Source organism: Eublepharis macularius, chromosome 1 (assembly GCF_028583425.1).
Source record: "Eublepharis macularius isolate TG4126 chromosome 1, MPM_Emac_v1.0, whole genome shotgun sequence".
Lineage (NCBI taxonomy): Eukaryota > Metazoa > Chordata > Lepidosauria > Squamata > Eublepharidae > Eublepharis > Eublepharis macularius.
The window spans coordinates 32,697,359-32,710,477 of record NC_072790.1 but is presented as its reverse complement, the minus strand read 5'-3'; the positions used below and the strand labels follow the sequence as shown (position 1 = coordinate 32,710,477).

The 13,119-nt window shown below is 50.6% G+C and overlaps 1 protein-coding gene across 1 annotated transcript in view; it reads right to left on the bottom strand.

The window, feature by feature from the left end:
- Positions 1–418: 418 nt before the first annotated feature.
- TRPM8 (transient receptor potential cation channel subfamily M member 8) overlaps positions 419–13,119 on the bottom strand; it is a 69,374-nt gene continuing 56,673 nt past the window's right edge. The window contains exons 23-25 of the mRNA XM_054977617.1: positions 4,595–4,628; positions 1,343–1,464; positions 419–434 (exon numbers count right to left, since the gene is read on the bottom strand). Coding sequence (XP_054833592.1) covers positions 1,414–1,464; positions 4,595–4,628 — 85 coding nt within the window. The 3' untranslated portion in view covers positions 419–434; positions 1,343–1,413. The remainder of the gene's footprint in view (positions 435–1,342; positions 1,465–4,594; positions 4,629–13,119) is intronic.

The following is a 13,119-nucleotide window of genomic DNA, read 5'->3' as shown; positions in this document are numbered from 1 at the left end:
GTTCCGGAACTCCGTTCCACCCTGTTCCCGCTGAAAAAAAGCCCTGGTTCAAGAGCAATCCACGAGAACCGTTCTAGCTGGAAATGGGCCTTGCTCAGAATTAACTTTGGGGCACTCCCTTTTAAATAACATTGTGCTAAAAGTTCAGTTAGCATCCAATCTTGATTTCATAATTAGTGGGCTGGAGTAGAAAGTCATTGTCATAATGAGGTAAGTAACCCAGTGAATGAAGCAGGACTTCAGACATCATAAACGTATCATCCCTTTGAAAGACCACCTGTTACCTACCCTCTGCATTCTTATGTCCTCGCTCAGGTTTAGCTCCCAGTCTTGTTTGATGATTACAGTGCAGTCTTAAGTACAGTTACTCCAATCTATGCTCCATACAGTATATGTATACCATGGCTAAGTTGTGGCTACTGAAGCTCTGAAACCTGCACAGATACCCAGTTAGTTTCAAATGTTATAAGTCTTGGCCCTGAGAACAGGTATAGGAGATCTCAAAGCATCATTTGAGCACCCTGGCTTGGAATTTCTGCAAATTGGAAAGAGGACCATTTTCATCAACTCCCCCTCCAGCTGCATACCTCTGACTCCCCTTTATGTGTTTACTGTGGATTTGTCCCCTAAGAGCAGCAGTTCAGAGTGAATTTTGGGCTACAGCAGGCAGAGGAAACAAGGAAGTTGTGCCCTGCAGGCTGAAATCCCTTCCATCAGCAGAAATCCAAGTCTGTGTATGAAAGCCCATTAGATCTTGAGACTTCAATGAGTACTTAGCAATGCATGAGCTCATCAGAACTTGGAAGCTAAGCAGGGCCGGCCATGGTTAGTATTTGGATGGGAGACCACCACGGAAGACTGGGATTTCTGTGCAGAGGAAGGCAATGGCAAACCACCTCTGGTTGTCTCTTGTCTGAAATGCCCCATGGATGGGGCCGCTTGAGTCAGTTGCAACTCCACAGCACACTCTTCTAACACATCTAACCATGTTGCTGTTATTGTTATGACCTAAATGTTCGTAAGTCAAGGACATGGAGGGGATAGGCTGGTAATAAGGATTCTTTCAGCTTGTGCCCAGGACTTGCAGAAGACCAGCTGTCCTCACACCCCACCAACATGATCAATGTAAGTGGATACCCTACAGCAAATCTTCAATTAAGTCAATCCTTTAAAAAATGGTATAATGTTGCATCGAAAAGTAATATTGTATTGAAACAAATGAGTGCAACAGATACTCTATGAAAAAAAACCAATTCTCTTGTTAACAAGAGGATGAGAAAAGCCAACAGGAGGAACAATTTTAAAGTCTCTCACCATCTGACAAGCACCAAATTTCGCTTACGGGGTGACGTTCCTCTGTTAAGCGCATTGACACGGCTGAGGAAAAAGCTCTCCGCGGGATCCAGGCGGCTTTCATCGGAGTTTGTTTGCGATCTCTTTCAGGAGGCTTTTCAGATCGTTGAGCTTTAAAGGGGGAAAAGTCACATAAGCCCACAACCATCTCTTTATTATCAGCAGTTCAGGTGGGGGAGAAGGAAGAAATATATAGCATAAAACCCCACCCTTAAAGTTAACCCACCGTGAAATAGTAGAATTCAGCATCTCAGGGCCAAGCTAGAAGTGACGAATTACACTTGAATGGCAAGTGAACAGACTCACATGTATTCCTCCCTGTTCACTTGCACTCCACTTGCACTCCACTCGATCACGTAGTGTAATTCGTCACTTCTAGCTTGGCCCATAGTGATCGAGTGGAGCGCAAGTGGAGCACCAGTGAACAGGGAGGAATACATGTGAGTCTGTTCACTTGCCATTCAAGTGTAATTCATCACTTCTAGCTTGGCCCTCAGCTAAGACCTGGTACTTGCTCCACGCAGGTCCAGTGCTTATCAGGCCTGAACATACCGAAAATGAGCTCAAATTCCCTCTCCAGAGCCACCATGGGCCAAGCTAGAAGCGACGAATTACTCTTGAATGGCAAGTGAACAGACTCACATGTATTCCTCCCTGTTCACTTGCACTCCACTTGCACTCCATGATCGAGTCATGGAGTGCAAGTGGAGTGCAAGTGAACAGGAAGGAATACATGTGAGTCTGTTCACTTGCCATTCAAGTGTAATTTGTCGCTTCTAGCTTGGCCCCATGTCTCTTCCCCAGTTGTCGCTTCCGTAGCCCCCTCCCCATCTTTTGAAACAGCAGCATCACTACGGCTGCTCAAATCAGCCTGGCACATTGGGTGATTATTAAGAAGAGGTGCTTTTGTCTTAGGGCCTCCTTCTAGCATTCGTTTTTATTTCAGTCATTTTTTGCATTTCTTTCTTTTTGCTTCTCTTCTTTCCCACTGGGAATGCAGCTGTGGCCTCCCTCCCCTATTTATAGTGCTACTGGCTGTTGCCGCTCTTGTCATTGCCCTAGAGGCAGGTGGGAGAGGCTGTTGCTCTTCCCATTTCCTTCCAACACCAGGAAATGAAGCCCTCAGGTTGTCTTCCTGGCATTCATCCTGAAAACTACATTCCCCAGGGTACACTTCAGATGCAGCTGCAAAGGAATTTGGGGCAGCAGAGGAGATGAGGAAGAGGCATGACCTCCTCTGCCTTGAGTTGCTGCCCATCTGATTAGCAGAACCCACAGCCCTGCAAACCTTCAGTAAGCACAGTAGGTGCAAGCGGTGAGTTAGAGGATGAGGAGGAAGAAAGGCAAAGAAAGAAGAGGGAGAAGAAAAAGTCTTCAGGGCAAGGCAACACATTACTAAGGTCATAGATCCAGAGGAGTTAGCCGTGTTAGTCTGTAGTTGCAAAATAGTAAAGAGTCCACCAGCACCTTTAAGACTAACCAACTTTATTGTAGCATAAGCTTTTGAGAACCATAGCTGTCTCCAGACATCTGATGAAGAGAGCTGTGGTTCTTGAAAGCTTATGCTACAGTAAAGTTGGTTAGTCATAAAGGTGCTGGTAGACTCTACTACGTTACTGAGGGGCACCTATTCCCTGCTTGGTTCCTGAACAAATGAAACAAAACAGGTTTGTGTTTGTCCAAGAGTAAATGCACAGCCCTAAGTATTATTATGATTTTTGCTTGGGGGAAAGTGCACAGCTGTAATTGTGTAATAACAACAATAACAGTAATCCAAGTACCAATTCAATGCTGATTTCCCCACATTCCTCTCCTTCCCTGCAGTCTCCCCTGAAAATGTCATCCTCGAAAGATTATTCCCTGAGTTCCTCTGAAAAAACGGTGACGCGGGCCAGGAGACTGCATGGAAGTTTTTTGGGGGGGCCAAAACTGTCCTTCCGTTCACATGGTGCCAGGGATGTATGAGACAAGAGGGGAGGTTTTGCCCCCTCCTCCCACCCTCGCTGCACCCCACTGCCCCACGTGGTTATTTATCCACATGGGTCCCACAACTCCATGGGTAATCTTTCTGGGAGTCGAAAGGGACTGCAGGGAGGGAAAGCAATGCAGGAAATTTAGCATTCCTTCAGCGCTTCATATGAAACAAACCGATAATAACAGTTAGCATTTATACAGCACATCGTAAGTGTTCAGACCGCTGGATTTATATTACCATATAATCCTTACAAGAGACCTATAAGGCAAGCCATTATTATTATTATTGTCCCCATATTGCAGATGAAGGTGGAGGATGAGAGAATGAGTGAGATAGACATGAAGCTTTTTAACAGTCCCAATACTATATATTATTATTTGCAGCTGTGATTTAAAAATGGAGTTCAGCAGTTACAGGTGTTTGGCATATTCTATGAACTCATTCTTCAAGGTAGTGTAAAAAACTGAGGCCACGATGCACAACGTGGCACCTATGGGCACCACGGCACTCACCAGCGGGTTTCCAAGTACCCATTTACTTCTTCCCCAAAGCAAATATTTTGGCTATCCTTCCTCTCATTGGAAAAGGAGGTGGCTCAGAAGATCCCAGGAGGCTTTGCAGGAGACACCCATTCCCAGGGGCGGTGCCAGGGTTTCTGGTGCCCGCGGCTGCCCCTCTGTGCACAGAGTGCACACGCACGCGCCCCGGATTCCACAAGCCAGCCCCATTGGCCGGTGGGCCCCATTGGCCGGTAGGCAGCTGGGACGGCGCGCAGAGGCTGCCCTCATTCCCAGTCGGGTGTAGTGGGTGGCTGGGGAGGTTCTGCATGCTGCCCCGGATGCCTGCCACGCCTGGCCCGCGGCTGCTGTGCTCGGCCATGGGCGTGTTGGCGGTGGCGGTGGCTCGGGGCAGCGCAGGGTGGGAGGGCTGGCAGTCTGCAGCAGCCCCTGCCCCCAGCACCCCCTCTGGCACCCCCTCCGGCCCCCCATTACTCGAAGCGGGAGCCGGACCTGTCTCAATGGGCGCACTGGCCCTGCCCATTCTGAAACAGATACCTAGTTTACAACCTCCCGATATTTTGTGATTGGTCCCAGTACTCCATGGCAGCCATTTTGTGGTAGCATCCAAAGTGCCCACCAGCTAAACAAGATTGGGACCTCTGCGCTAAGAAATCTGGATGGCAATGAATTTGCCAATGCACAGCATTCTATGGTTTTACTGGAAGTCCAGGCATTTGACAACAATACCCTCCCCTGAATAAAGTACCTTCATTTCCAGTTGTTTAAATCGATGAGCCATTCTGCGGAAAGAAGCACAGTAGTTAGGAAGGAGATTATAACTTGATGATGTCTTTGTTTAGTCTGAAGGCATTAATCTGGCAATACAAGTTACAAAATAAGAAATGCTCTCGTAGACAGTTCTCTGGAAATTAAGAAGCAAAGGAGAAAAGTTGAAAAGACTAATGGATCGATTGATGGCATTTAAAAGCCACCTTTTCCCAAAAACAGGATCCAGGGCTCAGGATAAATTCACAGTATTATTCCTTACGCTAAAATCATTAAGGCCATATGCACTTACTCAGGAGTAAATCCCATCGAATTCAGTGCCCTGTTAAATGGACGTTGCTCCCTACCAAGGTTTACTATCCCCAACAGACCTTTGATTATTCTGCCATCTTCTCTGTTTTTAACACTTTGATTGAGAGCCATGTAATAAATAAAGTTACCAGTTCCTAATTCCTTGGTTTAGAATACAGACTTCAGTAAGTCATAATGCAAATCTTCAAGACAAGGAGAACATTACAGCCCTGTGTTCTTCTCTGGCTCAGCTTTGAATAGGAACCAGATAAGTATGCCTCCCACAAACTTAATAACCAAGAAGAAAGAGTATCGCGGTAATGAGTAGCCCAACAACCACAAGAGCTGCTCTGGAAATACAGAACCACATACAAACTAACTATGCAGAGTAAACAGTATATACCCAAAATATCAAACTTTTAATAATCAGTATAAAGTGCAAAAGTGCTTCAGTGAAAATAGTCAATATCACAAGTCAATACAACTATCAACACATCCAACTGGTGGAAAAATACAATATCAATTTTATACAATCTCAGCTGATCACTGCAAGCGTATGCTACAGAGACTGGTGCCTACCATTCTCATGGGGCATTACCTTTGAATGCCTGTGTGCATTCTAGAGATTGTATAAAACTGATATTGTATTTTTCCACCAGTTGGATGTGTTGATAATTGTATTGGCTTGTGATATTGACTATTTTCACTGAAGCACTTTTGCACTTTATACTGATTATTAAAAGTTTGATATTTGGGGTATGTACTGTTTATTCCGGATAGTTAGTTTGTATATAATGAGTAGCCAGCAACAAGTCTACCATGCGAAATCTTACTTAGTATTGTTTATAATGTTCACAATAAATAACAGTATGAAAAAGTTAAATCAGCGTCTTATATTTACTTGTAAAATAAAGTGTGTACTTCTATATTGGCATATATTTTCGAATTCAATTGTAAGGTTTATACTCCGTCTGTACCAACAAGGAGAAAGCCTCTTAAAGTGCCATGTACATAAGTAAACTGTTCATACAGAGGTAACATATACTTGAATAGTAAAGTGCTGGGGCTCTAATATTTTGTCGCGCACAGGGCTGGGCTCAGCAGGCAGGAGGCCCACTGGTACTGCAGGGCAGAACACAACAGGCAGGCAGTCAGTAGTCCAGGAGTCAGGTCAGGTGTCAGAGCCAATATGTCAGTCAGAGAGAGGAGCAGGCAGAAGAGTAGTCAGAAAGCAGGCCGGGGTCAAAATCCAATCCAACAGCAGGGCAGGGCACAAGGCAGGGCAAAAGTGTCCAGGCGTAGAGCTCTGGTAGCAGGGAGTGGCGAGCTGAGTTGCTTCCACGCTTGGTTTCCTCGGCGTCTTCCTTTTATGCTGTCCTAATGAGGAACAGCTGTTGCCTCTCTCTCTAACAATTCAGTTCGGTGTTGCGCCTGTACACGGGCGCTCCTTCGCCTATCCAACAGAGCTGACTTATCTCTATGCTTCCTCCTTTCAGCTGGCCCCAGGTGCTCAGGTTTCGCTTTTGCCCTGTGGGAGTCTTTGTCTCTTACAGCCTCTGTGGAGGTTTCTGGCTGTTCCTCATCCCTGACAGTCTCTGCAGAAGCTCCAGGCTGTTCTTGCTGAATTCCTCCTGGAGCAGCAGCAGTGGTTTCTGACTGCTCTTCCTCTCCAATAGCTTCTGCAGGGGCTTCTGGCTCTAGAGAAGACCCTTCTGGCCCTTCCTGCTCATCTTCTGAGGAGGACTCTGAAGCAATAGGTAAGGTGGCCAGCCGGGGCTGGGGCTGACTCATGACACCATCCCCCCTCCCAAGGCCCCCTCCACCTGAAGGTCCGGGTTTGCTAGGGTAGGTCCGATGGAATTGGCGGATGAAGCGGGGTGCGTGGAGGTTCTCGGCTGGTTCCCATGATCTATCCTCGGGTCCATAGCCCTTCCATTCCACCAGGTACTGCAGACGGCCCCGGTGCCAGCGAGAGTCTACGAGCCGTTCTACCTCGTACTCTTCCTGTCCGTCCACCAGGACCGGGGGAGGTGGTGGTACAGGTTCACGGAGGGGGTGTGGAGGTGCTACCGGGGTGAGCAGGGAGCGATGGAACACGGGGTGGATCCGGAGTGTTGGCGGGAGCTCCAATCGGTAGGCAACAGGATTGATCTGGGCAGTAATTCGGTAGGGCCCAATGAACCGGTGGTCCAATTTCTGGGAGGGCCGCTGTGACCGAATGTGCCGAGTGGAAAGCCACACCGAGTCCCCCACCTTCAAAGGGTCCCCTTCCCGCCGTCGCCGGTCCGCGGTTGCTTTGTAGGCCCGTTTGGCGTGGTCTAACTGTTCCCGCAGAACCAGGTGTAGGGCCTGCAGCTCCCGGACAAAGTCATCTGCTGACGGTACTGATGAGTTTGGCGTTGTTCTGGGAAAGTAACGTGGGTGGCGTCCGTAGGTGGCCAGGAATGGGGTCTGGCGTGTGGAGGCGTGCACTGAATTGTTATACGCAAATTCGGCCATGGCTAGGAGGTCTGCCCAATCATCCTGCTGGTAATTTATATAGCAGCGCAGGTATTGTTCCAACGTGGCATTGGTCTGCTCCGTCTGCCCATCGGACTGTGGATGATGGGCCGAGGACAGGTGAACCTGGGTTCCGAGCAGTGTCTGGAGGGCCTTCCAGAAACGCGACGTAAATTGCACCCCCCGATCTGAGACCAGGTGCCGGGGAATCCCATGGTGCCGGAACACGTTTTGGACATACTGGTATGCCAAATCTTTGGCCGTAGGCAGCGATGGGCAAGGTACGAAGTGGCCAGCTTGGTGAATAGGTCAACAAACACCGCAATGCATGTGTGCCCTTTAGAGGGTGGCAGGTCCGTGACAAAATCCATGGAAACGGTTTCCCAGGGCCCCTCGGGTGTGGGCAGCGGTTGTAACAGGCCTGTTGGCTTCCCTGGAAGGTCTTTGGCCCGCCGGCATGTATCGCAGGACTGCACGTAGCGAAACACGTCCACCTGCATACGGGGCCACCAGAAATCCCTGGACAATAGGTGCAAGGTCTTGTATCTCCCAAAGTGACCAGCTGCTAGGGTGTCATGAGCAAGCTGCAGTGCCTCCCCTCGTAGAGCACCCGGGGGAACATAGACTCGGCCTTCATATGTAAGGAGGCCTTGCTGCAGGAGATAGCCTGGGGGGTCTGGCTGCGCGGGGTCCTGTAGTCCCTGGGTGATGCGTTGTGTCCAGGGGTCTGTGCTTTGAGCTTGCCGGATCCGATCCTGCAGGGCATCTGGGGCATTGGTGGCTGCAAAGCACTCAGGAGCCAGAATGGTTGTGGCTGGCGGCTTCTCTCCTGCCTGCCGGCTGAATTCAGGTTTCCGGGACAGGGCATCCGCCAACTTGTTCTGTGAGCCAGGGATGTATTGGATAGTAAATTGAAAGCGGGAGAAGAACAACGCCCATCGGATTTGGCATTGCGTTAGGTTTCGGGTGGTTTGCAGATGTTCTAGGTTACGGTGGTCTGTATATACCACCACCGGGTGCCGAGCTCCCTCCAAATGGTGCCGCCAGGTCTCAAAGGCAGCCTTGATGGCCAACAGCTCCCTCTCCCAGATAGTGTAAGTCCGCTCACCTGGAGTGAGCTGTCGGGAGTAGAAGGCACATGGTCGGGGCACCTCGTGGGAGGAGCGTCTTTGTGCTAAGACTGCTCCCAAAGCGGTGTCAGAGGCGTCAGCCTGCACTATGAACGGGAGGCTCGGATCTGGGTACACAAGGACCGGTCCAGTCGTAAACCGGGTCTTCAGGGTTTGAAAGGCCTGTTGGGCTTCCTGGGTCCATTGGAATGGCAGGCGGGGCCGTGTCAATCGGGTCAAGGGGACGGCTAGTGCAGCAAAGTCAGGGATGAACTGTCGGTAGTAGTTTGCAAACCCTAAGAAGCGCTGAACCTCTTTACGGTTTCGGGGAGCCTGCCAGGAAAGTACCCGCCTCGACCTTAGTGGGATCCATCTGTACTCCTTGGTTGGACACTCGGTGTCCCAGGAACTCAACTTCTTCCCGGTCAAATTCGCATTTCTCGAGCTTGGCATACAACCCATGCTGTCTAAGTCTCTCCAACACAGCACGCACATGCTCCCCATGCCTGGCAGGGTTGCGGGAGTAAATCAGAATGTCATCCAGGTACACCATGACATAGTGGTCGAGGAGGTCCCGGAACACGTCGTTGATGAAACGCTGGAAGACCGCTGGCGCGTTGCATAGGCCAAAGGGCATTACCAGGTACTCGAACTGGCCGTAACGAGTCCCGAAAGCCGTCTTCCATTCATCCCCTGACCGTATCCGGATGAGGTCATATGCTCCCCGCAGGTCTAGTTTAGTGAACCGAGTTGCTCCTTGGAGCCGCTCTAAGAGGTCAGGGATCAGAGGTAGTGGGTAGCGGTCTCTGACTGTAATCTGGTTAAGGGCCCGGTAATCGTTGCATAACCGCAAGTCCCCTCCCTTCTTTTTGACAAACAGGACTGGTGCAGATGTCGGAGAGGCTGAGGGTCGGATAAACCCCCGCGCTAGGTTTTTTGCCAAAAAGTCCTTGAGGGCCACTCATTCTGGCTCCGACAACGAGTACAGGCGTCCGCTGGGGAGGGGTTTATCAGGAATCAGGTTGATGGCACAATCGTACGGTCTGTGCGGAGGTAGTTGATCAGCCCCCTTCTCCTCGAACACGTCCGCGAACTCTGCATAGTGGGGTGGCAGCAGGGATCCCTGGACCTTGGCGTCTGTGCTGGCGAGCAGCTTCGGGAGGGGATCCGGCTTCCTGGTCGGGAACTGGACGACTTGGCGCTTCCAGTCGATGAGCGGGTTGCTGCCCACGAGCCAGGTCAGCCCCAGCACCACCGGGAAGTGCGGCATGCAGACTACATCGAACTGGACGCGGTCCCGGTGGCCTTCCACAGCTACCTCCACCAGCTCAGTCTCGTGGGTTACTGGACCGGATTTCAGTAGCCGCCCGTCGATGGCCTCCACTAGGGCAGCAACAGGTTTTTCGTGCAACGGGATGTGGTGCTGATGGGCAAACTGCCGGTCCATGAAACTCCAGGAAGCGCCGGAGTCGACCATGGCACGGGTTTCCACGCGCCGCCCATCTGGCAACTGGATTTCTAGGTGGAGGAGGAGGTGTCCCCCTCCGACGTCAAGGGCCCCATTGGTGTAAACCTCTCGCCCTGGTCCGCGTGGGTCGCCGCGAGCCGGGGCCGGTCTTTTGCGGCACCTTCTGGGTGGCGCTTTTCCGGGCAGGCGTTGGCATAGTGGCCGGCCCCGCCACAGTACAAGCAGAGCCCCTGGGTGCGTCGCCTTGCTTTCTCTGCGGCCATAAGACGGGGTCGGGCGCCGCCCAGCTGCATGGGCTCCTCCCCCTCCGCCCCCTTTGGAGCAGTGGGGGCAGAGGAGGGGCCTGCAGGCACCAGCCGGGGCATCCTTCCCCGCCAGGCCCCTTCGCTGCGCGCCTGTCTCCGGGCTTCCAGGCGCTGGTCAATGCGCTGGCACAGCACTACAAGGTTTTGAAGGGAACTGGGGCGTTCCGTTCGGGCCAGCTCATCTGCAACCGCATCAGACAAGCCCTCTATGAACTGGTCCTGCAGCGCTGCCTCGTTCCACGCAAGGTCCTGAGCCAGTAACTGGAATTCTGTCGCGTAGGTGGCCACGGACCCCCGTCCCTGGTGGAGCCGTCGGATGCGCCGGTTGGCGCTCTCAGTCTTAACGGGGTTGGCGAAAGTTTGCTGGAGCCGCTCCACAAACCCAGTATAGTCTTGCAGCAGCGGCGATGATTCCAGGAGCAGAGGGGTAGACCATTTGGCCGCCTGACCTTTCAAGAGACTCAGGATGAAGCCCACCTTGGTCTTATCATCAGGAAAGTCTCGGGGGCGCAGGCTGATGTACAACTGGCACTGGGCTAGGAAGACAGGAAACTCCTCCACATTGCCCGCGAACTTTTCTGGTGGACTCACTGGGCACTTGGGCGTGGCCGGCGGCGGCACTGCCGCAGCTTGCTGCTGAAGCTGTTGCTGAAGCTGAGCCACAGCATTGCTCAGTTGGGTCACCGTCTGCTGCAGCGTCTGGTTCTGAGCTACAAGTGCAGCAGCTGTGGCTGCATCCATGCTGCCAGTAGCTGCTGAGTTGTGGGTGGAAGCAACGTGTCGCGCACAGGGCTGGGCTCAGCAGGCAGGAGGCCCACTGGTACTGCAGGGCAGAACACAACAGGCAGGCAGTCAGTAGTCCAGGAGTCAGGTCAGGTGTCAGAGCCAATATGTCAGTCAGAGAGAGGAGCAGGCAGAAGAGTAGTCAGAAAGCAGGCCGGGGTCAAAATCCAATCCAACAGCAGGGCAGGGCACAAGGCAGGGCAAGAGCGTCCAGGCGTAGAGCTCTGGTAGCAGGGAGTGGCGAGCTGAGTTGCTTCCACGCTTGGTTTCCTCGGCGTCTTCCTTTTATGCTGTCCTAATGAGGAACAGCTGTTGCCTCTCTCTCTAACAATTCAGTTCGGTGTTGCGCCTGTAAACGGGCGCTCCTTCGCCTATCCAACAGAGCTGACTTATCTCTATGCTTCCTCCTTTCAGCTGGCCCCAGGTGCTCAGGTTTCGCTTTTGCCCTGTGGGAGTCTTTGTCTCTTACAGCCTCTGTGGAGGTTTCTGGCTGTTCCTCATCCCTGACAGTCTCTGCAGAAGCTCCAGGCTGTTCTTGCTGAATTCCTCCTGGAGCAGCAGCAGTGGTTTCTGACTGCTCTTCCTCTCCAATAGCTTCTGCAGGGGCTTCTGGCTCTAGAGAAGACCCTTCTGGCCCTTCCTGCTCATCTTCTGAGGAGGACTCTGAAGCAATAGGTAAGGTGGCCAGCCGGGGCTGGGGCTGACTCATGACATATTTGCTCCAATGATCTTGTAGATGAATTGAGGACCTTTCGTTGGGAAGAATATCAGGAAAAGCAAATGAGGAGGGGGACTGGTTCCTGTTGTAGACACACTATCATCTGCCACTCCTAGATCCAGGAAAGAACCAAAACATATACTGCCACCATCTAAATTTACTTTCTCTATTTCTTCATGTGACCACAACATGTTTTATAGCCTTCTGCTACAGGATGTAAAAGAAACCCAATATAGACTTCCGGAGTGGCGTGGTGATGTTACAATAGCTGAGTTTATGAGCTCAGCACCGTGATCTCCCTGATCCCCTGGGACCCGAGGATTCGGGCCCCCAAGACCCCCCCCCCCATGGAGAGGGGGGTAGGCCAGAGCAAGGTGGAGGAGCTCATGGGGATTGGCAACCCCTGTTGTAGCCCCCGTACCGGCTTGAAGGAAAAGACCAAGGAAGAAGCCTGAATGGTGCATAAACTATGAACCCCGAGACTTTGAAACAAGCGAAAACAAAGCAAGGATTCCTGACAAGATAGAAGCAAGGATAACTGAAAGACCAAAAAAGAATGACTTTACCTGACATCTCTCCAAGTAAGAGTATTGTTTATTGCTTTACGACGGCTAAACAGCTTGATGAGGTTTTTTTTTATTAACCCCCAGAGAGGCAGCTGCCTCATGAACTAGGAAACTGACACTCAAGAAGTGAAACATAAGAAGAGGTTTCCTGGGATAGAGAACTGGGGAGCAAAAAACGTATTATTACAAATAGTAAGAACAAAGGAGCTTTTTACCAGTTTTAAAGATTTGTGATTGAATATTTGTAAGTGAGTGGACAAAATGGCATTTTCTGAAGAGATACTTTTAAAGCTGCAACAAATTTCTAAACTGATGAATTGTGTATTAAGAAAAGCAGACGAAACACTTGGAACAAAAGCGGGCTCGAGCATTGTGTTAGATGCCAAGTTAGAAGAGAATTTTGATGGGACAGAATTATCTAAAAGAAAATCGGAGTGGAATTGTGAAAAATACTCCCAACAAAATGAAGGAGAAAAACAGTTCTCTTCTGTGAAAGTCCAGAAAGTGAAGAAGAAGTGGGAGGAGCGTGGTGAAAAGGAAGCTGTGAGGAAGAGTTTCAGCGTACTGCTTCTGTATGAAGTACAAAGCATACAACATACTCCGATCAAGAAACATATCACAAAGATGAAGAGAGATAAACAGGGACATTACAATGTATTTAACGGCACCTCGCATGAATGGCTAGAAGGCAAAAAGAGCCGGCTATGGCTGATCATTGGAAAGAAAGAGTTTCAATACTACTCTAGAGGGAGAAAGAAGAAAAAAG